Source organism: Neltuma alba, unplaced genomic scaffold (assembly GCF_004799145.2).
Source record: "Neltuma alba isolate B1F8T4 unplaced genomic scaffold, ASM479914v2 tig00002374_pilon, whole genome shotgun sequence".
In the NCBI taxonomy this organism is placed as follows: domain Eukaryota; kingdom Viridiplantae; phylum Streptophyta; class Magnoliopsida; order Fabales; family Fabaceae; genus Neltuma; species Neltuma alba.
The window spans coordinates 269035-294276 of record NW_021632837.1 but is presented as its reverse complement, the minus strand read 5'-3'; the positions used below and the strand labels follow the sequence as shown (position 1 = coordinate 294276).

Here is a 25242-nt window from a genome sequence, read left to right as displayed (position 1 = left end):
TGTGACGTCCCCTCGTTTCCCATGTGCCAGCGAGGCTTTCTTGTTCACACTGTAAATCGCAGAACTTCATTTGCAGTGAAAACCCCTCCGTCCCAAATTAAATTCCATACCTCACATCCACCCACTCCAACTCATCCATTGAAGATCCAAGCGGTGTCCTTTTTTCTCAATAAAAAAGAATGTGTAACTTGCAACAGTGTGTTGCTTCTTATTTTTGTGTTGGGTGATTATTAGAAGGCGCCCGAATTTGAATTAATTTCATAAATGAAATTGGAAAAACCCTCAGCGTCCCATCCCCATAAAGTGATCAAAGGCACAAACCTGTGTGCTGTAATTTTCGCGAGTTCATGCCAAGGAATCATTTCAATTTTCAGGGCGTGGAGATGGATTTGCTAAAATGGAAGATAAATAAATTTAATATATATGTGTGTATCCATATTAATACAAATAATTGGTTCATACTTCACAGTATTTGAAGCCAAATACCGTCGCTGGGAATTTCTTGATGAGCCACAAACAGCAGATAGAAACCGGGTGGCGCCAGGACAGACGAAGCAGGGGTGACAACCTCCGCTCCGTATGTCAAATTTCCAAGGTTAGATACTTTAGTAACGTCCAATACCAACAGCCTCTGGTTCATAGAGAAAGAGTGCGTGTTAAAAGGTGGCGCCAACATCGTCACCGACACTGAATTTTGAGCTAACGCTGCCCTCACCTGGAATCTCACCACCAACTTGCCACCGTACGTGACCTTGGTCTGAGAAGCAGGCGATAGAATCTTCGGACGTACGTTGGAAAACTCTGCCTCCAAATACCATGGAGAATACGCCTCTAACCTCAGCTCCGTCGGAAATAACACTTTCGTGAAATTATAATATGTGTGGGGATTGCTACCTCCCACGAGCACTCGGCCGTCCCGAAGCAAAACTGCGGTTGAGTGGTAAACCCGCGGAATATTGGACGGGTTCTGGGACACGAACCGAGACCCCAGGGGGCTATTCGATCGGTAAATAAGCGGGTTCAACACGGGGTTCCGCCCCAATTCCCATCCAGCCGTGCCCATGGCTGCTCCATTGATTATCAAAACGTTGCCGTTTGGGAGAATGAGCATGTCGTTCATCACTCTGGCTCCGGGCATCTTCTCGGTGACCCACTGCGGGTTAGGGTCGGTTATTTTTATCCGAGCGCAGGTATTCAAGGCTCCTAGGAAATTGCTACTCTGGTTCGCCTGCTTAAAGGAGCCTTTCGGGGCTCCGCCACATATCAAAACCTCCGCTTCGATCGACGCCTTTCGCAAATTCCTCAAAGGTAACAAGACTGCCGATCCGGCGCTCGGATAACATCTCGGATCTCCTCCCGGTATTTGCGGGAATGTCTTGACCACTCTGTTCTTCCTGTAATCGAACAGGATAGCTCGATTGTTGGCGAAGATGAACAAATTGCCGTCCACGTTCAAGAAGACGAAGGGGTACAAGTTGTTCTCGGCACCGGGGTCGTTGGTCTGCACTAGAAAGGGTAAACTATACGCATTTTTGGCAGCAGGTGTTTTGGGGTAAAATTCGTAGCTAAATGCCCTTCTGCCGCCGACGATAATCTGGCGTCCGTCCGGCAGAATGTGATTAGTGGCGTACCACCTGCGAGCAGCGAGTGCGCCATTTTGTTCCTGCCAGTCACAGGTGGGGCAAGGACTGAACTCCCTGACAGCACGTTCGCCGTCGTTGAAGCCGCCGGTCTGAACGAGACGGCCGTCGGGGGTGACGGAACCAGAGGAGCACCAGACATCAGTCTGGACGAATAGAGGGCGGAAAGTATTGGAGGCGACGTCGTATTCGATGGAGTGAGCAGTGCAGTCAACCTTAACAGCCTTCTCGTTTGGGTTGTAGCGGCATTTGCCAAGAGGCAAGGATAGATTGGAGAAGCCAAAGTCGGTGCGGTCGAAGATGACGACACGGTCGTTGTGCAGTAACTGCATGTGCATGGCTACAATGCCGATGCTATTATGGAGAAGTTGCCAGCGGCCACCGGCGGCTTCGGTGGAGAGCAGAAGGGATGAGAAGAGGAAAGGGATTAAAAGAGGAAGTGAAGTCATGGTAAGAAGAGGGAAGGGGAAGGATAACTTGGTTGGAACTGCTGGAGGATAGACAGTGGACATATGGCGTAGCAGCCTCTCTGATCTCCGCTATAAATACCCGTGAGCTCGCGAGATTGTCAAGCATTTAAAGATATGCTGTTCATTTGCATACCCACACGCTAGTTCCGGCGTGTGTGTACATGTTGAGTTTTAAACACACTCGGTGCAGCAAAATAAAATTTAAATTTTTTGTCAAAATCCTCTATTTGAAAAGGACACTTGCAAAATTGAATTTTGATTTTTAATGAAATTATTACAAGTGTAACAGCGATCAATGACATGCATAGATCTGGAGAAGCACATGAAAACTGCATCAGATTGGAAGGATCTCGAATTAGGAGCGCTGCTTTGTATTTAATTATATTCTCCCTGCTTTGTCCATCAATCTTACTTTTTTTTTTTTTAATAACTTAGAGTATTATCAAGTCATTTTAGATTTAAAACTAATCTTTGACTGGAAGTGATACTGTTTCCCATTCTCAACCCATCTTGTTGAACCTCAGTGAGTGTGTGAGGTGCCTAGATTTAGGTGCGAGTCGATGAGCGCATTAACCAGCGAACAGTCACTCTTAACAACCATACCGTGAGACGCAGAATCAAATTAAGTCATCATACAATTGGATGCATGCAATATTTCTGGTGTAAGGACGCACGCATGCAACTTTTTTAATGTTAGAATACGTCCATTCACGTGGATTCTTCTGACGGAGAATCACAGTTTCAACTTTTGAGTTTATGCATGCTTCATGCCTCCTTTTGTTGTTTAATTTCTAAATTTTAAAATATGTGATTTCATCCTCTTCTTTTTCATAAACAAAAAAAATCAAAGCAATGCTAGCTCATTGAACCACGCATAGCCATATACGTGGGGGAAAAGGGAAGAGAAGAAATAAGTGGAGTGGGCATACAAATATTAATTGAAGAACATCATTGAATATGGAAACTTAACACGCGCGCTGGCCAAAAAAAAAAAAGAATATGGAAACTTAAGGAAGGTCATGTGTCATAAAAAGAAATATCTACCTGCACTGGGTAACTGGGAGAGAATAGAATTAAAGCATGAACTATTATCGATGCACTTGGGTTATGAAATTAATTTAAATGGCAACCACCTTGACCTGAACAAAATAATAGAATGCCAATGAGAAGTTAGACGGTTCGCCGGTTGGAGGAGGACTAAATGCACAACGCCCCCACACCACCGAATAAAGCTGCACAAATACTATGAGTACGTAAACCTATTAAGCGAGGGGATCGGAAGTTCTACAGTGCCCTGTATTTTTGATGTGTGTGTGTGTGTGTGAAAATTTGTTTAGTAACATCGTTAAGGTAGCTAGTACGTAATATATATATACATGACTCTAACTCTACTGTACTAATAATAAAACTTCGTCATTAATCAGCTATTAGTCTATTATCACCGGAACTAGTTTCAGCGCGCACTCTAAACTCATTAGATTTGGACCGTCTATATTTGATTTAAATGGTTCAGAGTTAAAATCTTTAATTAATTATGTTTAAATAAAAAAATCTATTTTTTAAAAGAATGATAGTTAAAAGATTATTTTTATTTTAGATTCTATATATATACTAAAATAATTATTTTAAACAAATAAAAATAAAAAAGAAATCAAATCGGAATCATTCAAATGAAATATGGATAATCCAAACCTGATGAGCTTAGAATATCCATCAAAGTGATAAGTACCAAAACTGGTTCCATTACTGCTGGTGTTAAACATTACTCCATTGCTCAAATTAAAAATGGTTACCGATCGACACTTCATAAAGCGTGTTAAAAATTATATGAATGTATTTGATATTTTGGGGCTGACAAAATTTTCGTGAATTTTTATTCTATTTGCCGATTTTTTTAAACCAACACAGGAAAATAATGGTAATTTTTATTTACTAGCTAAAAGTTTATTATTTTTACGAAACAGGGAGAGGGAGCTCCACGCAACCGCAGGAGTGTGAAGGGGCAGAAACTTTATCGTTTTGTCAATATGCTAAGGAATGACAGGTGCAAGAAAGCAAGATGAAAGGTTCATTCATTCATTGCTTCCTTTTTTGCGAGCGGATTAGAGGGTGTTTGTAGTAGTTTGTTTGAAAATAATTTTACAGTGTTGAAGATAAATGTGGAGGAGTTTTGTCCCATTTCATGTTGTTTGGTGATGACATTTCCTCCAACCCCTTCCCTTTTTCCAAGACTCAATTTATGCCTTTAAGTGTTTGGGAATCAGTTCAAATGACGGAGATAGAGTTTGTATGTTGATCCTGGCTGCGCATGTAAGTCTCAAACATCTGCATGCACCGACATTATATTGTTCATCGTATATCTAACTTGATTCTCGAATAATATCAGCTCAGAAGGCTACGATGGGTCTCAGAGATTTTGTATGCTTTGATTCGTGGAGTGGATATTGCTTTGCTTTAATTCCTCCAACACATTACACGTGTATATTTTTTTTCTTCTTTTGTGAAAACCCTCTATATATATGGTCAGGGAAACTACAGTTCAACAAAAGTAGATGCCCCACCACCACGCACTAAAATCTTATTTAATTTAATCTTTTATCATTCACAGATTTCTTGATCTGATATATATCTTACCAGAGAAACAGAATAATAGACCTTCGATCTGGGGTTATTACTTGCAAGCTAAGGTAGAGAAATTTATATGTGTGTCTGTGTGTGCGAACAAATCTCATATATGCGGATTTGAAAGGCCTGTAAGGACTACGGAAATCCATATCAAATTCCTTAACACGCACGGTTTATAGGCTCTGTGATAGAAGATATAAAGTTGTGATATATTCGTGGTTTTTTGTCCGTTTTAAGCTAGCTGGGACGATTATGTTAAATTATGATTTCTGCACTGGCCATCACAAGCAAAACAAGGCTCTAGTTTTGTGGCATAAACGGCACCAAAAACCTTGTCCGCTAAGAAAACGCCACACGCCCCCTGTCTGTTCTGATCTGCATACGTAACCACAAAGCACATACATATTCACGTTACGCACAAGAGCTGCATGCCTCGCCCTCGAGTTTGTTTTCGGTGCCCTCCTATTAACTAGCTTGCACTGGTATACGCCATTCGTCTCTCGGCTTTCGTCGCTATCTTAATCTATTTTGAATTAATGCTTTAATCTTCCCATTTTATGTTATTATTTTACACTAAATAATACTACCTCCGATCCTTATTATAAGAGCCAATTGACTAATTTGAAGAGACTAAAGAAGCAAGTTGAGTTAGTTATTTGTCCTAAATAGGTGTTATCTTTCTTAAAATATCCTTGTTAATCAAGTGTGTTAACTAGAACTATAATTATTAGAAGGATTATCTTGAAAAAAATTGAGTAAATATGAGAGACAAAGTGAATTGGGGTCTTATATTTAGGACCAAAATAAAAGTCAAATAGGGTATTATATTAAGAACCAGAGGTAGTATTACTAACTAGACACGTTTTCTTGCATGTGCTGCATAGAGATTGAGGTGTGATATATATATATATATATATGTATATACAATGTTTTAAAAGCCGGACCGGAAGTCGAACCGGAAAGATCAACGGGTCATGGTTCAATCGGTCGGACCGGTCGAACCGTTTGGTCGGACCGGTGATGCAATAATTAATTTAAAACAATATTATATACATATAATTAATATATATGAAAAAATTAAATTATTAAATAATTTAGAAATGTATTTAAATGATCCAAAAGTATAATAAAATCATTGAAAATGACTAAAACCTTATATATATATATTTATATTTATGTATGTTTAAAATATTTAATAATATTAAAAATTATTAATTTATTCAAATCAAAAATTATTTTAAAAGATAGAGCAAACATCAAAACAAAAAGACTAGTGATTGAAAATTTTAATATCACAATATGTGAAATTTTCAATAAGATAATACTATATGGTTATAAATAGTCTAAAAATATGTTAGGATATTGGAGGGGGTCAATTTTTTTTATTTTTTAGTATTTTTTCGTCAGGCTAAAAAACCGTCCGGTTTTCTGAAAACCGTTCCGGTTCCCGGTTTAATTCCGGTTTCCGGCTTAATGGCGGCTCAACTCCGGTCCAATCCGGTTCAACTACATAAACGGTTTTTCGGTCCAAACCGAGCCGTTAACGGGTCTGGCTGACGGTTCAACCGGTCCGACCGTCCGGTCCGGTCCGGTTTTTAAATCATTGTGTATATAACATTACGGCTTATCTAGACCGATGCACTTAACCACTGGTTGGCCGATGATATTGGTGAATTCGGCTTTCCAAGCAGAACCAGTCTAATGCACATACGCAAAGAAATACCCTGTAGAGGACAGACCATCATCAATCATTAATGGAATTATTACACGACAACTTGTTTCTTTGAAGATCCAAGGTCCAGGTCGTTTAGATAATTTGACAAGGTTTAATTTCATGGATTTACATAGACATTTATATAAAAACCACCATCTGTGTATATATCATATCGATAATTTGGCAAGATCGATATCGCATAAAAATGTCGTCGCGTTGATCTTGCATCAGAACCATTAAATGATCATGACTGACCAAGTGACCAGACAGTACGCCCAAATTTATTGATTTTTGACCAGGTGATTACTGAATCCAGCCACCAATTTCATAGGCCCGGTCCTTTTTCACTATTACCATTACACCTGAAAAAAACGTCTCTGAGTTCGTATTTTCTTCTTCTGATGCTAACATAAATTCAGCATATATACACATTACCATTAATAACACTCCCATGTCACAAATCATCAACTTTCGGATGATAGGAGTAACATTAATTAAAAATGTCAGGATCAATGAATTGTGAGATATGGCGGTTGCGATCGATGGTAAAAGAGCCAAGCCAGAAAATAAGTGTGAATGGATGTTAAAATAATATTTGAACAATTCTCCTCCTAAACATGTTATATATATTGACGCCAAACCAGTGTGGAAACAAGGAAGATGATGAAGAACGGTGAAAGAAATGGATCCATCCATCATCCGGGCCATAGTAGCTTACTAATTTAATTAATTGCCAAGGGACATGGACGGAACCCAGAAGTCAATAATCAATAATCAATAATACTACCTCCACTTCCTAATATAAGATCCTATTTGACTTTTATTTTGGTCCTAAATATAAAACCCCAATCCATTTTGTCTCTTATATTTATGTATTTTTTTCCCCAAGGTAGTCCTTCTAATAATTATAATTTTAGTCAATATAGTTGATTAGTAAGGATATTTTAAGAAAGACAACATATATTTATTACAAATAACTAATTTAACTTCTTTTTTTAATCTCTTCAAATTAGCCAACTAAGTCATATAATTAGGACCGGAGCTAGTAATAACAATAACAGCAACTATAATAAAAAGAAAAAAGCGGACGGATCAAGGAGGGCGAGATCGAAAAAGTATAATGGCATAAAAACAAAGTATAATTTATTAAATACAGTAAAAAAAAATACTCGAAGATACCCAAAAAGAAGGACGTATGTACTTTGAAGTGTCGCATGCTGCTCTGTTATTCTTAAAATAAACGGATGGATGTCATCTATATAACCTCGTGTCACGCGATTAAGAAGCCGGCCACCTTCCATTTTATTTTAAAGAAATAATTCCTAATTATCCTCTGGATCAAATGACAAACCTTTGATTTTCTCGAAACAACCCCTGCCCCTCCTGATTTTCTCGAAGACTTTTGGGATAGTACTTAATTTCAAGCTAAGCAAACTGCATGTATTATCAGTGTGAGAATGTATGAAAGCATCGATCAGATTCAAAGCGGATGAGGCTTGACTGATTGATTGATGTTCTGTTAGGCCATTTCGTCTCTGTCCCCACCAGAGTGTCCCTATGCTACTGTTCCATTCCATTTGCCATTTGTCTGCGACTGTTCTGTTTTTAGATATTCCCATGTTGGAAGAATGAGAAGAAAAAAACACAAGACTCAAAATGAAAAGTGCTTGAATATAAATCAAAATTTTAAAAATAATTTTACAATATCTAAAACAAATAGATAAAGAAGGTGCTGTTTCAATTTATATTAAAGTAAATTTTAATTTTTTTCCAGCCTACCAAACACCCCAAGTGTGCTTAAACTTTCAGAACCCTGTGTGTATGAGAAAGAGAATTATGATGATTCGCACCTGCCAGCCTTCCGCTCTTCAACGGCTCAACCAATGCTGGGGTATTGATAATTTGTGCTGAATAGGTAGATAGGTGTGTGGAAAAGGCGGCTAAAACAACAAGGTATATATAATAAATGGAAAGAAAAAAAACAATCATAGTGAGCCAGAGTAATTTAAGACATAATAATGTATCGATAAACAGAAAAATATCGGTAGCTTTGGGGCTGAAGGTTGGGCGTGGGTATTTGAGAACCATGTAAACGAAGTACACTTTAAGAAATAAAACTCGTATCAAGTATTTATTTTGTAAAAGTTACCTAAATAAGTTAATCTCCGGAGTTTTTTTTTTTTTGAGAAAAAAACTGTAGCGGGGATCGTGCCAAAAACGATAAGGGCAGATGGGACAGTTCAGACATAGAGACAATAGCCAGCTTCCGCCCGCAGGGACCAGTTCTCCCTCCTTTTTCAAGCCCTCGATTTGCCATTCAATTTCCATCCCTGTGTTTTTTTTTTTTTTTGTATAGTTAAAAGTTTAGAGGAGCTGGACTCGGAATTTATCAAGGCAGAACTTATGTCCAGATTCAAAAAATACTTAAAAAATTACTTACAGATTATCCACTAGCAAAATTTTTATATCAAGAACAAGATTTAAACTCACAATTTTATGACTTGTAAGCTAACTTCTTATTAATTGGATTAATTCTTGTTGATAATTTCTGCCCTTAGCTTTTGGGTGTTTTCCCCCCTATCACTGGGCTTTCATTGCTTCCAGCACCCGAATACCTGGATGGCTCTGGCCCAATAAAAAATAAAAACCTGGCATCAACATGCATGAATCTTCCGTCAATAATTTTAACTGGATTGCACACACGTGTCTTGTACAAACTTTGGAATAAAACATACTTCATTTATAATTTGTAAACAAGGTGACTTTTTTCCGGTCAAAAAAAAAAACAAGGTGACTTTTTTATAAATAAATTTTAGATCACATAGAACGCACGGAAAGGAAAAGGCTCATAATTCAATTGATTCCGTGTGTGCGTATAATAATTTCGTTATTTAAATTTAACTTTCCATTCGTTATTATATAATTAATTTAATATCAGCGTTAAACTAGTATGTAATACAGACTTTAAAGCCCGAACGTGAAGAGTTGGCCTGCTAGTAACGATATTGATAATAAATAAAATCAAACTGACGGTTGCGTTTTATGAAGTCGAAGAGAGACACAGAAGAGCGTGAATATATAACCTTCTTTGACCCCTTGCTTGGATTAAGAGAAAACAAAGGACGAAAGAAAACTAGAGAGAAAAATATGAAAAGAAACAAGTTTTTCTTTGCTTGAATAGAAAAGAAAAGTGAAAGAGAAAATAAGATGGGTCTCATATTTTATTTTCTCTCCAAATTTTCTCTCCGTATATGGAGAGATTTGGAAAAGAAAACAAGATTTTCATAATTACCCCTCCTCTCTCTTCTTCTGCATATTTATTTTCTTTTATTATATTTAAAATTTATTCACTTTTTATTTTTTATCTTAAAACAATGTTTTTATTAAAATAATGTGGTTTTAAAACATAATAATATGAAAAAAAATATAAATCAAATAATTTGATTTTAAATTATTCGATGATGCTAATGTTAGTATAATTTTTCTATTGCAATATTTTATTTAATTTAATTTTAAATATGATATATTTTGATAAGGACATTTTAGTCATTTAGATATTTACTAACTTTCTCTCCTCTCTATTTTCTCTCATCCATCCAAACAAAAAGGATGATGACAACTTCCCTCCTGTTTTTTCTTCTCTCTATTTTTTCTCCTCTTATTTTCTTTCCTCTCAACTTTTCTTTCCATCCAAGCAAAACATAAAGAATTCAACAAGGCAATGCCTACGTCATTTTCCATTTTTGAGTTTCTGATTTGGAGAATTATGTGGAAATCTCTACAGTTTGTTGCATTATATTACTTTTGATACTTACTATAATAGCTAATTGACTGATTTAAGTAAATTAAAAAATTAGTTTAATTAATTATTTATAACAAATAGTTGTTGTTTTTTCTAAAATATTCTTATTAATTAAGTGTATTTGTTAGAACTATCATTATTGCAAAAACTGTATTAAAAAAAAGATAAATATGAAAAACAAAGTAGATTATAATCTTATATTTATAACTAAAATAAAAATCAAACAAGTTATTGTATTAAGGATCAGGGCTAGTATTGTTTATTCATTTGAGTTTTTCCCATAGTAAAGACATGTCATAGGAAAAATGTCAAAAAAAGCTATAAAAATGATAAAACCCTAAATAAAGTATTCTTATAAGAATGTCTTGTTATTTGTAAGCGTTGTTAAGACACGTTAAAATGTAGTAGTGAGTCCTGGTTTGAAATTTAACAATTTTCAATGTCTTTTTTTTTTTTTGTCGTTCTCCCTCTGTTATATTATTCAATAATTCAGTTACCGGCAAGTTATGGTTTTAGATTATACTACTTCTTTCGGTAAAAAAAAAAATTATACTGCTTCTAATTCTTAATATAAAACTTAATTGACTAATTCGAGGATATTAAAAAAATTATTAAATTATTTAGTTAGTGTTACATAATCTTGTATTGTTAGATTATATATTAATTTATGAGTGAGTTAAATTAGTTTGATTAAAAACAATAAACACTTTAAAATAATTTAGTAACTTTCATAGTCTTACTAAATGAGTTAACCAAGTCATGTATTAATAACTTAAAAATACTATTTAGATTCATTCATTCATTCACAGAGACAGAGATGCTGATTGAAATGCCAGAAAGACAGATTTTGAGCGGCATATTAAATAACGGTTTAAATACTAACATATTTTAAAATTAATTATTTGTAAGTAACTATAAACCTTTTTAACTAGTTAATTATTAACTTTTATTGGAGACGATTTTGAGATTTTATAAAAAAATAAATAATTTAACTAAAAAAAATCGAAGGAAATGTGCGTATGGATGTTGAAGGAGGCCCAAGGTCGGGGGCTTCTGGCTGTGTGTCTCTCAGTCCCTTATTCTTGTAATCAAATGCATGTGCACCTCTTTAATTTTTCTCTCTTCTCAGAAGGGCTTCATACGCAGGCACCTAGGCTATGTTTGGATTGCAGTTGAAAAAGCCAAAAGTATATGAGAAAGCGTGAAACTGAGATTAGTGGCTTATTGTGGCTCAGAAAATTGTTTGGATGGACTTTTTTTTTAACTGACTTATGGAAAAAAGTAACTTTTCTAACTGACTTATCCAACGCAATCTGAATCAACTTTTCTAACTGACTTATAGGAAAATTGTGCAAAGCTTACGATTTAATTAGTCATGTGATTTCATTTACTTTAATTAGAAACCAAATAAATTTTAATTAATATTCTTGTTTATCTATTATGTATATTTAATTAATTATCTACCATGTGTTTTTAAATTTTTCTCCGTAACAAATATTTTTATTTTATAATCTCACAAATAAACTATTTATATTTTACTATAATAATTTTATATATTTTTAAACTATTATCACATTAAAAATATAAAATTTCAAACACTATTATTCAATAAAATCCATGCCTTTTTCAGTCATTTATAACTAAACTAACTTTTCTATTAATTATCCAAACAACTTTTAACTTTTTCAACTGACTTTTTATAAGTATCTATCCAAATATAAATCATGTTATACTAACTGACTTTTATTCTAACTTCAGTTACAAAAGTCAGTTAGACTATAAATCAGTTTTGTTTAACGTCAATCCAAACATACCCCTAATTGCAATTTCGAACCTGTGACGCGCTCGTAGCTGGTGATGGCGGGCTCGAGATGCGCCTGCTAATACCTAGCTTGCCCACTCAAAAAAAAAAAAAAAAAAACCACAAGGACTATCTCATTTCAGCTGGGCCCTTGGCATTGACTCGCGTACGTAGTCATTGTCCTGCATCTCCAGTCCTCCTATGGTCCATACTGTGACTATCTTGTTCGATCTTAACACATCCGACCAAAAACCTGAATTTTAATATGATTATTATTTTTTACCAGAATTTTAATATGATTATTAAGTAGTCATGATTATAAACTATCTCATTTAATTTATATAGTTGTTTGTGCCTATGCAGTTTTTCCTGCTGCAAAAAGGGAAAATAACTATACTGTTTCTAAATTAAATTGTCATGTTAATGTTGAAGAATTTTTTTGGGGGTCTCTGTCAGTATTGAATGATCAAACTTTCTCCTCTCGTGTTCGTGATCAATTGGTTTTTATATAAGAACTAGTGATAAAAATCATATTTTTTTAGAATTAGTGTATAAAATACATGGTAACATTGTGTGGATGTATTTCATTGAGTTGCGTTTGATTCAGTGAAGGGGAATGACTTTAATGAAAGAAAAAGAAGGAAGGGATTTTTACTGTTTTCTTTTCTGAATTGATTGGAGGGGAGGGAAGAAGATGAATCTCAATATACTCATTTTAGTTTAAAAGGGAAGAAGAGAAAAATAACTACAAGTTGACAAACACGTGTATCCTTATCTTTTTCCCAAAAAAAAGGTTTGATGCGCTAAGATATGGTAGTGGATGTTTAACTTAATTTATATAATTTTAATTACATAACTGTTAATGATTGATACACGAAATCATGATATGCAATCGCGGGCGTATAACTATATATATGGTCATGCATGCTTATGTTTATATAATGATGTGCACACATACATAACAGCGATGTTTAGCGGTAATACACTGCCAATGTATTACATACAACCCTTAATATAAGTTTTAATTTGCAGTTTTAATTACATCTCACAATAAGAATAAGAAGTGATACTGAACAACTTTTAATTAAAGATGAGTTTTGAGCATGATCTAGAGATAATAAGAAAAGGAAAAGATGGTTAAATTTATGAGAGGATTTATTTAGAACCACTTACAAACAAATTTTTAATCACAATTTACAAAGTACAAGGTGATTATGCGAAATGTGCATTTAAATAAGAAAAAAATATAATTAAGTTTTGAAAAATCATTAAAAAACTTCAACAACAATTTTTTAAACTTGTTTTGTAATTTTTTTTGGAAGCATCATTATAATTCTCTCTTTAAATAAAGCAGGCAGCTAAGAACATTTTGGCAATAATACAGAGTACATGCTTGGTAGGACTCCTATGACCGCACTTAACATTTCTTAAAAATGCACACTCTTTCCCTAATCAGATCAATGAAGAGCACAACGAGATATCATATCAAAGAAGGATCGGAGGAACCTGAATCGATGACCACGAGCTGATGGCGGAGCACGACTGCAAGAGGCGGAAGCATATGAGGCTAACACGAGGGCAAGCGAGCGATGAGGAGGGCTTACCCTGACGGGTTTAAATTTAATTTTACCCCGGCTTGTTTGGGGGTCCTAAGAACAAATATGGACATATTGGCTAATAAAAAAAAAGAGAATAATAATAACATCTTAAAGAAAAAAAATAATTACTAAAAATTATAATAACAATCCACGCAATCTGTAATAATAAGTTTCATAATAGGAAATGACAACTTTTAAAACTTATTATGTAATCATTCTTATTTCTTAAAACTTACTGTTTCATATATCCCTGCTTTCTGCAGTGGAGTGGACGCTCCCAAAAATTCTACAAAAAATTAATGTCCAATATAATTTTTATATTTTATTAATTATTCAATTCAAATATTTAAGCATATAATTTTTCAGTGATAATGTGATCGATGCATAATTTTACTAAAGATTTAGACGATAATTTATGATAACACTTACTCATTATGTTTTTAATAAACATTTTGTGTATCCGCTATACTTCCATAAAAATGCCAATAAAGATATAAAAACTGCATACATTTTTTTTCATTTTAATAAAATGATATAAAAGCCATGGCAAATAAAAAATTCATCAAAACAATATCGTTACCTACCGCCATGTTGCCCGCCAGCGCCCGAGCCCTAATCTGCTGCATCCCTGTTTATGGGAAACGGAGCACTGTGGATTAACTGATGGCTGTTTTGGTGACAAACTAAAATTCCAATTTTCAATTTTATCGTTATTTTCTGCACTCCACTCTCTCCCTGTAGCGGCGCAGGTTATAGTGCGGGTATTCCCCTCCCTTGCTGTAACGAGACGCTAACGTGCGCACCCTACTGTGTAAACGATTTCATTAGCGCCCCCGTCGCCGGGCACAAGTTGGGTATTGCCGGTTTCTTTCCCCGTGTCGCGCTCGCTCACTATCTCTTTAAAGGGCTCAGTCACTCTCGGATATCAATAGTATGCAATTTTTTCCTCCCGCTTTCTCCAGGATTTCGTTTTCAAGGTAAAGGCGTCTATTTGACTATTAACTTGGTCGCAGACTCACCGATTCAAGGAATCTTCATCAATAATTGTGTATTTGTTTATGTGTCTGTGAAGGATTGTCTTCAAATTCTCACAATATTTATATTTATACGTATGGTTGATTTATGATTCATACTGAAACTCGGGCTTTAACTTCCCGACGATGGAAAAGTGGAAAGCAATGATTCTTATTCTAAATTGGTGCATCTTGATTTGGGCGCTGAAGCTGGGCTGAAGGAATCATTATAATTGACGATTTTGTTGGAAGCCTAGGGTTAGACGAAAATGGATGGCGAAGTGAAGAGGTCTGGGACCAAGAAAAGGTCGAAACAGGTGGAAATTGGTGTTGACTCGGATGATAACGAACCCATTGGGTCTCTATTTAAGCTGAGGAGGCCACGAAACTCTAAGAACGTTAACTCGACTTTAGAGGGCACTGCTGATAGATTTCAGAATGCTGAGGCTACTGGGAAGAAATTGGTTGATGCAGAAGAGGATTCTGGGGGTATGGATGATACCTTAGCCAGTTTCCGGAAAAGATTGAAGGGTCCAAAGAGAGATCAGGGATCTGGAACCACCAGAGGAAGAAATTCTGCTTTGAATGTGGTTGCTAGTAGTTCTTTGGATGCTCCATCTCCAGTTAGGGGTCCGGAAAACGTGAATGAAGGGCTGGTTTTGGGTAATAATGGATCTGATACTATGGCTGAAAAAGCAGCAGACAGCAATCAAGGAAACTTTGAGCTACTTCACTTGGATCTGAAGGGAAGTGAGGGTCACACTACATCAAATGATGATTTGATTGCTTGGGAATCCAGGAGTACATTGAAGGATGAGAAAGGGTTGGTTTCATTGCCTGGGAATGGTTTACAACGCTCTTCTGAAGAACAGAAGGAAGACTCATTGTCTTCTATTTTCCAAAATGCAGAGTCTAATTTGAGTAGGAAATCTCGAGCATCATTAAGTTCAAAGCAGAAATCTGGGAGTCAGATTGCAAGCGATGGGTTGAACCCTGTTATTTTTAAAAGTATTTCAGAAACTGTAGAGTCTACGGCTGATTGTGGATCTAAATCTGTTTCTGCCTTAAACTCTGGGAGTAAAATTTTGAAATCTGCCAATGATTTGCCTCAAGGATCACATTCACATTCGTCTGCTTCAGCATCTGTAGTGGATAATAAAAAGTTTGGTCGTGGCTGTCTTCCAGAGGAAATTTCCAAGGACATTTTTCATTCAAACACTCAGAACGGACTGGCAGTTGGAGATAGCCAGCAAAAAGTTCAACTTGGTGATGTTTTGGAGTCTGTGACTGATGTCTGCGTTGAAGACAGCCAGCAACCATCTTTTGTTCCACTTGGAGATGCTTGCTCTCCCTCCCACCAAAAGGTTACATTTCAAGAAAGAATTGTTAGTAATGGTTTGGAGCAGTGTCCTGTTAGGTTACATGGTCGTGAAGAAATGGTTAACACTGCCTCACTCTCAGAAGTGGGGGAAGGGCCATGTGGCGTAAGTGAGACTGAGTTCAAGAAAAGGTCAACAGATAAACTGGCAGTAATGTGTAATGATAGAGGAGAAAATGACGAACTTGCTTCTATGGAGAAAGAAATTGCCTCATCTCCTCTAGTCTCCAAGTCCTTGAATAGATTACATGAAAATTTACTGAATGAGAATGATCCGCTGGTTTCTGAAAAAGTTTCGGAGGGATCCTCTGGATTCCATGCCAAGGTAGATGGTGGTAGTCTGGATACAAAAGATGAACTGCAAGATCTTGTTTGGGGTTTTCCAGCAGGACAAAATGCTGTTATTTCTGTTGGTAATTTACCTCCAATGATGTCTAACGAAGCTGAGGAGAATAAATTGGCTGTCCAGTCTAATTGCTCCATTAAACATTTAGAACCTTTTGTCATTCCAACTGATTCTGCTGTGTCCATTCAGAAATGCAGCTCAGCATTACATCAGATTCAATCTTCTAATGATACATCTGAAGAGGGATCTCTTCCAAATGATGGTCATCTTTATGCCAAGAAAGGAGCTGATGGAACCCCATCATTTGCAGAATATGCGGTCTCTGGATCCGAGTTTTCTGACAAACATGATAAGATATCAGCAGTTCAGCGTGCCATTCGTAAGGCCAAGAAGCGCAGACATGGAGATATGGCTTATGAGGGGGATGCAGATTGGGAGATTTTAACAAATGATCAATCTTTTCTTGAAAGCCAAGGAGTTGTAGGTGATGAACGCACCCTTAGACCAAGACTGAAGAATGGTTCCTCTTTGAATGCTGATGAAGAGTCAGAGAGTGTTACAGCAGCAGTATCAGCTGGTCTGAAAGCTCATGCAGTTGGTCCAGTTGAAAAGATAAGATTTAAGGAGATCTTGAAGCGGAAAGGTGGTCTCCAGGACTATTTGTATTGTAGGTCAGTAGATAGCCTTTTAACATGCTTTTGTATGTGCTTGCAATTGGTATTTCCTAGTGTTCAGCGAGTTTGCAATTTTCCTTTTGCCATACAAAAGGTTTCTTTCTTCAGTGTTGATGATTTTTTGTTCTTTTTGTTTTGGTTACTGAAGCATAAGACTTGACTAAAGGCCTCTTTTGGAAGTGGGGAGAGGGGAAAATGGTGGCAGAGGTTTGAAAAAATAGATGTTAAACTTACTTAAATCTGACAAAAACTAAGGCTCTTAGCTCATTGGCATTAAGAAGGTTGTTATATTCTTGGTTTTCTGGTCTGTTCTGGAGTGAATGGATGTAGGATATGGATAATTCATTTGCTGTAATCAAGGGACCAAAATAAAATTTTATGTGAACTTAAAGGACCAAAAGTGCCTTTTTGCCAGTTTAGTTTCTTTCGTTAATGGTGTGATATTATAGGACCTTGTTTCCTGACTTGTATTCTTCAGAGTCTCTAACAAAATTATACAAATCAACCTTGAAAGAATTTTATGGGTGTGGCATTGCGAATTATAAGATTAGCAAGGTCATGTTAAATACCTTTTAGTTAAATTGGGAATTTGATGGATTTTTGGCTGTTAAAAGATTTAGTTTTGTTTTAATTTGTTGACACACCGCACTTGTAAATTTAGAAGTTTTAACGAGTTCTATTTCTATGAATGTAATGGCATTTTACAGAAATCAGATCTTAAGTACTTGGAGCAGAGATGTCACTCGCATTTTGCCTCTTTCTGACTGTGGAGTCAGTGATACTCCATCTGAGGATGAATCTCCGCATTCTTCTCTTATTAGGGAAGTCTATGCATTTCTTGATCAATGTGTAAGTTCATTCTTCATGGTTCTGTGTTATCAATTTTATTTTCTTTACTCTTCTACTGAGAGAAAATGCTGCAGTGTATCAATAGCTTTAGTAATTCGAAATTTTAAAAACATTTGGCAGGGTTATATAAATGTTGGGATTGCCTCTCACAAGAATGCTGGAGCCAGTGCCGGGAATAGTTATAAACTTGAAAAAGAAAAGGGATTTGAGGACAGTTCCACAGCTTCCATGGCTGACTCTGAAGATGGAGTTACCTTCATTGTAGGTCACGCTAATAGGTCAGATGCTTCCATGAAAATTGATGGGCTTAAAGTTGACTATGTAAACTCAGCACCTGAAACTATAGAAGGCAGTAGGTATGGTGGTCCAGTGGTGTCAGATGTATCAAATATGCTGCATCATGGAGAAAGAAAAATTGATGATTACCAGGAAAATGACGGTATTCAGGCAAGTGGAGTTGGGCTCATAAACATTAACAGTTCTGGTCCTTCTTCCAACAATTCTGATTGCAGAATGACTTCTATTGCAGCCACTGAGAAAAGCAATGAATCTACCTCTGTTAAATATAGCTTAGATGATCAGATACCTGATCCATTGCAGTCTGTGAAAAAGGTAATTGTCATTGGAGCTGGTCCTGCTGGATTAACTGCTGCTCGCCACTTGCAACGTCAGGGTTTTTCTGTAACTGTTCTTGAGGCTAGGAATAGAATAGGAGGTCGTGTATTTACTGACCGTTCATCTCTTTCTGTTCCTGTGGATCTTGGTGCTAGCATTATCACTGGAGTTGAAGCTGATGTGGCCACTGAGAGAAGACCAGATCCTTCATCTTTGATTTGCGCTCAGTTGGGCCTTGAATTGACCGTGCTAAAAAGTGACTGCCCTCTTTATGACATAGTAACAGGACAGAAGGTTCCTGCAGAGCTGGATGAAACACTTGAAGCTGAGTATAATAGTCTTCTGGATGACATGGTATTGCTTGTTGCCCAGAAGGGTGAACAAGCTATGAAAATGTCTTTAGAAGATGGTTTAGAATATGCTCTTACAAGGCGTCGAATGACACGCTTCAGTAGAAGTAATGAAGAAGTTGAACAAAAATTTTTTTCTGGAGCGTCATTCAATGCCAAAAGAGGTGATGCTGAGGAAAGCATTAGCCAGGAGGAAATTTTAAGTCCTCTAGAGCGGAGGGTTATGGATTGGCACTTTGCTCATTTAGAGTATGGTTGTGCAGCTCTTCTTAAGGAGGTTTCGCTCCCCTACTGGAATCAAGATGATGTTTATGGTGGATTTGGGGGAGCTCATTGTATGATTAAGGGGGGTTATAGCGCTATTGTTGAGTCTCTAGGAGAAGGTCTTGTTATTCACACGGACCATGTTGTAACAAATGTGTCATATGGTAAGGAGCCTGGCCACAGTGACATAGTCAGAGTTTCTACATCAAATGGCGGGGAGTTTGCTGGTGATGCTGTCCTTATCACTGTTCCACTTGGCTGTCTGAAGGCTGAAACTATAAAATTCTCCCCACCTTTGCCTCAGTGGAAATGCTCTTCCATCCAGCGTCTTGGTTTTGGAGTTCTCAATAAAGTGATTTTGGAATTTCCTAGCGTGTTTTGGGATGATGCAGTGGACTACTTTGGAGCAACAGCAGAAGAAACAGACAGAAGAGGTCACTGCTTTATGTTCTGGAATGTCAGGAAAACGGTTGGGGCTCCTGTTCTTATAGCATTGGTTGTTGGTAGGGCTGCAATAGATGGTCAATGTTTGAGCTCTACTGATCATGTCGACCATGCAATGATGGTTCTCCGTAAGCTTTTCAGGGAGGATTCAGTACCTGATCCTGTTGCATATGTTGTGACTGATTGGGGTAGGGATCCTTTTAGCTATGGTGCTTACTCGTATGTTTCTGTTGGAGCATCTGGAGAAGACTATGATATATTAGGGAGGCCAGTTGACAACTGCTTGTTCTTTGCTGGTGAAGCAACCTGCAAAGAGCATCCTGATACAGTTGGCGGTGCGATGATGAGTGGACTTCGGGAGGCTGTGCGTATAATTGACCTATTGAATACTGGTAATGATTATACGGCTGAAGTGGAGGCAATGGAGGCAGCACTGAGACAGTCGGATACTGAAAGGGATGAAGTTAGGGATATAATAAAGAGACTAGATGCAGTTGAGCTTTCTAATGCCCTGTACAAGAGCTCTTTAGACGGTGCTCAAATCATTACTCGTGAAAGTTTACTAAGAGACATGTTCTTCAATGTGAAAACCAGCGCTGGTCGCTTGCATGTGGCTAAACAATTGTTGGGTCTTCCTGTTGATAACTTGAAATCTTTTGCTGGGAGTAAAGAAGGGCTCACTATTCTTAACTCATGGATACTGGTACTATTATATCCATCAATGAAATGTTCTCAAATTTCTGGATCGTAATGACTTTTTTGTGTTATTTTTATTTTTTTAATTTTAATATCAGCCAGTTGAATCTTTATCTTATGGTGATTGAATTTCGTAAATCATGTCTTCATAACTCTTACCAGGATTCCATGGGGAAGGATGGGACCCAACTCTTGCGGCACTGTGTGCGTCTCCTTGTGCGGGTTTCAACTGATCTGCTTGCTGTGCGCTTATCAGGTATATATATTTTACTTGTTATAATTAAGATATGCCTGCTAAGATATGGATTATATGATTTTGTTACTGCATCTTTACTATGTCTAGTATTAATGATTAACGGGTATAAATAATTCAACTAGATGGGAATCATTGCAGGGAGGAATTTTGGTGGTACAAGAATAATTGTGCATGTAGCATTTTAGAAGATGAAGATATGTTGAGATGGTCCATTTCTATCTTCTATGATCTCATTAATAAAACCCATAATTATTAGTCCGGGACATTTTCAACTAATTTTGTGGGTGTATATGCATTTCTTACCCTTTGAAATATCTAGTTATATAAGATCCGGTTATTTGATGATCAGTATGAAATATGAAAAATATAGGTAGCCAAATTATGAACAAGTTATGAATCGTGTGGCTTATCTTGGGCTCCTGCACATTCATGAGAGCCTCTGAGTTGATATGATCCCCACTGTTTCTCCTATACTTTTTGTTAATCTTCTCCGTTTTCTGGCTTAGGTATTGGGAAAACAGTGAAGGAAAAAGTTTGTGTACATACTAGCCGTGACATACGTGCTATAGCAAGCCAGTTGGTCAGCGTATGGCTTGAAATCTTCCGCAAGGAAAAAGCTTCTAATGGTGGATTGAAGTTTTCAAGACACGCAACTAGTGCAGATTTATCAAAGAGAAAATCTCTAAAAGATTCAACCTCAGGAAAGCCACCTCTGACTATGCATCATGGTGCTTTTGACAATAAAGGAGGTTTGCTGGCTTCTGCATCTGCTGGAAGTAGTTCACCTTCCATTGCAAATGTGAAGAAATTGCACAGCAAACAAGTAAGACAACAGGAGGCAAATGACTCGAGGCATAGCGTCAATTCCTCCAGGTCCCAAGGTTCAGTAGGGAAAGCAGTTACTAAGGAGGAGGGTAACTGTTGTGTTTTGTCCGAAGAAGAACAGGCTGCCATTGCTGCGGCAGAAGCTGCTCGTGCTAAAGCACTGGCTGCTGCTGAGGTATGTTTCTTATGGAACTGTAGTTCTAATGACTGGAACTGTTGATGTGATGCCTAAGTGCCACTAGAGATCAGTTGACACTCACAAGATGGATTTTTTTTTATGCCACTTGTAAATAGGCTACCCTTTGTCATGTTTTGGGCTAAAGCTCATAAATTCTCGTCAGATTTTGGGTTTACTGAGACTACAAAATTTGAATCCGTAGATATTTGTTGTGATATATTGTTGCACTGCCATACCCTCTATAGCCTATTGTTTCTTTGTCAAATTACACATTAGCTTCCTGAAATCGGTTTGGGTTACGGCATGTTGTACATTGTAGACATTTTACTTCTCCCTCTGTTACGAACATTGGATGACCATCTAATCCTTAGCTCCTGTTGATTATGTTTTTATTCTAACCAACTCCTTCAACTTTAGTTACTGTGGGCAGTTGGGAATCCTTAATTTCCCTCCCCTCCCTGTGGATTAGTCTTTGTTTTCTATAATGTTTGTCCAATTTTCGTTTTTGTGATGCATTAGATCAGATTAAATTAGATCAAATGCTATTCTAAATTTGTCTTGGCTTTTTCAATCTGACTTAGATGTGCTTCTCGCTTCCTTGGAGCTATGCATTCAGCTAATTTTTTTCTTGGATAAATCACACATTTGTATGCGTTAATTACATGTGATGGTTTTTTGATAGGATTGAGTATTTTAATGAAGTAATATTTAAGCTATTGCAAATATGGAGCATTTGTCCTAGTATTGATCTACCATATCACTAATTTATTATTTTCTTAGCTGATATAGCGAAGATTGGATTTCTCAGTGCTTTAGCAATTTCTTCTGGTATAATTTTATCCATGAAATTTGTTTCCCTAGCAAGTAATTCATTGGAAATATCCCCGTCTTGTCGGATCAAATGTTTCCTTCCCCATCTCGGTTCCCGTATTTCTTGGAAGATTCATTTGTTCTTGTTCCTTGCAGGCTTATGCCTCAGCAGAAGCCAGGTGCAATACACTGCTGCAGCTTCCAAAGATACCCTCATTCCATAAATTTGCTAGACGGGAGCATTACCCATTGAATGATGAATACGATAGTAGGAAAAAGTGGTCTGGGGGGGTTTTAGGAAGGCAAGATTGTATTTCAGAGATAGATTCTAGGAATTGCAGAGTAAGGGACTGGTCAGTTGATTTTTCTGCTGCTTGCGTTGACCTTGACAATGCCAAAATGTCAGTTGATAACCTATCACAGCGGAGTCATTCAAATGAAATTGCCAGCCACTTGAATTTCAGAGAACACTCAGGAGAAAGTGTTGCTTTGGACAGCAGTTTATATACTAAAGCATGGATTGACACAACTAGTGGTGTGGGGATTAAAGACTATCACGCCATTGAGAGATGGCAGTCTCAAGCAGCTGCAGCTGATTCTTACTTTTCTAACCCATCCATACATTTGAAGGACGAGGAAGAATCAAATGCCTGTTCAAGATTACCCAGCTGGAAGCGTGACTGTATGGCAAATGAGAGCTCTGTTTCACAGGTTACTGTAAATAGGGATGCTTCCAAATGTCATACTCGAGGGGCAGATCGCATTAAACAGGCTGTTGTTGATTATGTTGCATCACTACTTATGCCCCTTTATAAAGCGAGGAAACTGGATAAGGATGGGTACAAGTCTATAATGAAGAAAAGTGCAACTAAGGTAATTTCATCCTTCAGTCTTTTTCTGTTCTTTTCTATTTGCTAAATTAACATGTTGCTGCTATGGTTTCATGGGGAAGAAAATTATAAAGAATAATTTATCTATTGATAATCCTAATGGACTCTAATGTCCTTTACATGGTCTTAATTTCCAGGTGATGGAGCAAGCCACAGATGCCGAGAAGGCCATGGCTGTTCATGAATTTCTAGATTTTAAACGAAAGAACAAGGTATGCATCCTGTTTTTGGCCTTTTGCCATTAATAAACTATTGCCATGGGTGTTTCCGTGCCTAGCACTTGCTTCGATAGCTTTATATTCATGTTGATGTTGTTGAAATGATTTCCTGCTGGAAAGACTACTCTCGTGGTTGGAGTTTTGCTGAAAATTTAATGATTTCAACTTGTTGTCTTATCCTGGTTTTTCACATTGTTGATAATGTCTTAGGGAGCAGGTCCTTAGACTCTCGTCTTTGTCAGATATATTTTCTTAATTTCTTGGCCTTGGTCTCTCAGCTTTATTCACTGCATGCCTAAAACGCAGATCCGATCCTTTGTGGACAAACTGATTGAGAGATATATGGCAGTGAAGCCAGATGTAAAATCTTAGTGTTCACAAGGCAAAATGGCTTGCGACTTGCCGCACGTATGTGTGAAGGACTCGGCTCGATTTCCTTCATTCCTCGAGTTTTGATGGCCACGGACATGGCCTTGGATGAGTGTTGAAATCTGCCAGTATAATCGGTCGAGATGGTGCCACTGCAGAAGCGAATAGCCTGTCCAATCAAAATCGAGTGGGCTTTATTGCAAATATCTTTCCCTGGCAAACTAGACCAGAATATTTATTATGGAATACTCCATAAACAGGCTTTGCTACTATATAAACAGGTTCAATGTCAGTTGGTTCCCCACTATATGACAGCATTGGCAGGTTTGAAGAAGATAACAGATTGCATTCTTCCATTGTTTCATTTTTCATCGAGGTTGTCCCTGGGGTTGAAGGTTTAGGCCCTGTTTTTATCAAGGGGTTTCTCGTTACGAGGACATGACTTGATCATATCAATTGTTTATTTGTACAGATTAGGATCGCTTTAGTGATGACAATCATATACATCTCAAGAATCATTGCTACGGTTATGCGTTTCGGATTGAAACTATGCAGTCTATGAGATGCGAAAAGTTTAAAGTTTTAAAATGTGGGCACATGAAGGGTAGGCTTATATGTTCGTAATAGACACTGAATAAATAGTATAAAAATGTAATTTTTTCCCTCACAAATAATTCAAATGTAGAGTAATTATGTTCATGATAAGTTGTTAACCTATTTATGAAGCAGGTTAATGTTGTAATTTTTAATTAGAATTAAATAAACATTTTAAATTTGTTTATATCGTTAATATCTCTATAAATTATATTTCCTTTCTTTTTCTGCTCAAGCCCAAGTCGTTTACGAGAGTTTCAGAATGCAGGAAAATGTTTTAAAAATATTACACCCGCAGTTATAAGGTATTTGCTTTATTTAGAATTTATGTCATCATCTCTTTCTTGCTTGTGACTTGAGTGCGGTGTACATGTGTGGGTGCTTCCCGGCTTCGGCCCTCTATAACGGATTGCGGGGTGAGATAGTTACTTTGAATGGCTTGAGATGATTCTTGGTATTGCTATTTGATAAGCTTGGCTAATTTCTTGGCCAGTATTTTCTGCTACATATTGTGCTTACTCATTTTTCTTCTTGTTGTTAGGCTGAGAAAGATTATCATAACCAGATGTGAGGTATTCTCTCCTTGCTTCTTTGGTTTGATGTTTATGCCAATTATTTCCTTTACAAACGGTATCCGGCTGCTTTCTGCGTTACTGTATGTTGTCCTTTCAGTGATTTGCGTTGGAAGTTTGACAGGCGTCTTGCATGCCTCTGCTTTGGCAGAACCGGTGAGCATACATTTCTTTTTTTAATGGAATGCATTTTTTCCCTTTCGGTTCATATGTTTAGTCAATCTTATATCGTACAGCGACCTTCGAAGAAT

The 25242-nt window shown here is 37.0% G+C and overlaps 2 protein-coding genes across 2 annotated transcripts; one reads left to right on the top strand and one right to left on the bottom strand.

Annotated features, from left to right (window-relative positions):
• Positions 1–463: 463 nt before the first annotated feature.
• Positions 464–2152, bottom strand: LOC114723388 (aldehyde oxidase GLOX1). Its single transcript, XM_028909585.1, has 2 exons — positions 716–2152; positions 464–631 (listed from the first exon to the last, which is right to left on the bottom strand). Exons 1-2 carry the CDS (start codon positions 2150–2152, stop codon positions 464–466), a joined length of 1605 nt encoding a protein of 534 aa, XP_028765418.1.
• A 12196-nt stretch (positions 2153–14348) lies between these two features.
• LOC114723290 (lysine-specific histone demethylase 1 homolog 3) lies at positions 14349–24524 on the top strand. The gene is made up of 8 exons (XM_028909487.1): positions 14349–17058; positions 17769–17910; positions 18031–20286; positions 20442–20535; positions 21042–21535; positions 22505–23221; positions 23376–23450; positions 23763–24524. Exons 1-8 carry the CDS (start codon positions 14933–14935, stop codon positions 23826–23828), a joined length of 5970 nt encoding a protein of 1989 aa, XP_028765320.1. The 5' UTR covers positions 14349–14932; the 3' UTR covers positions 23829–24524.
• Positions 24525–25242: the final 718 nt, after the last annotated feature.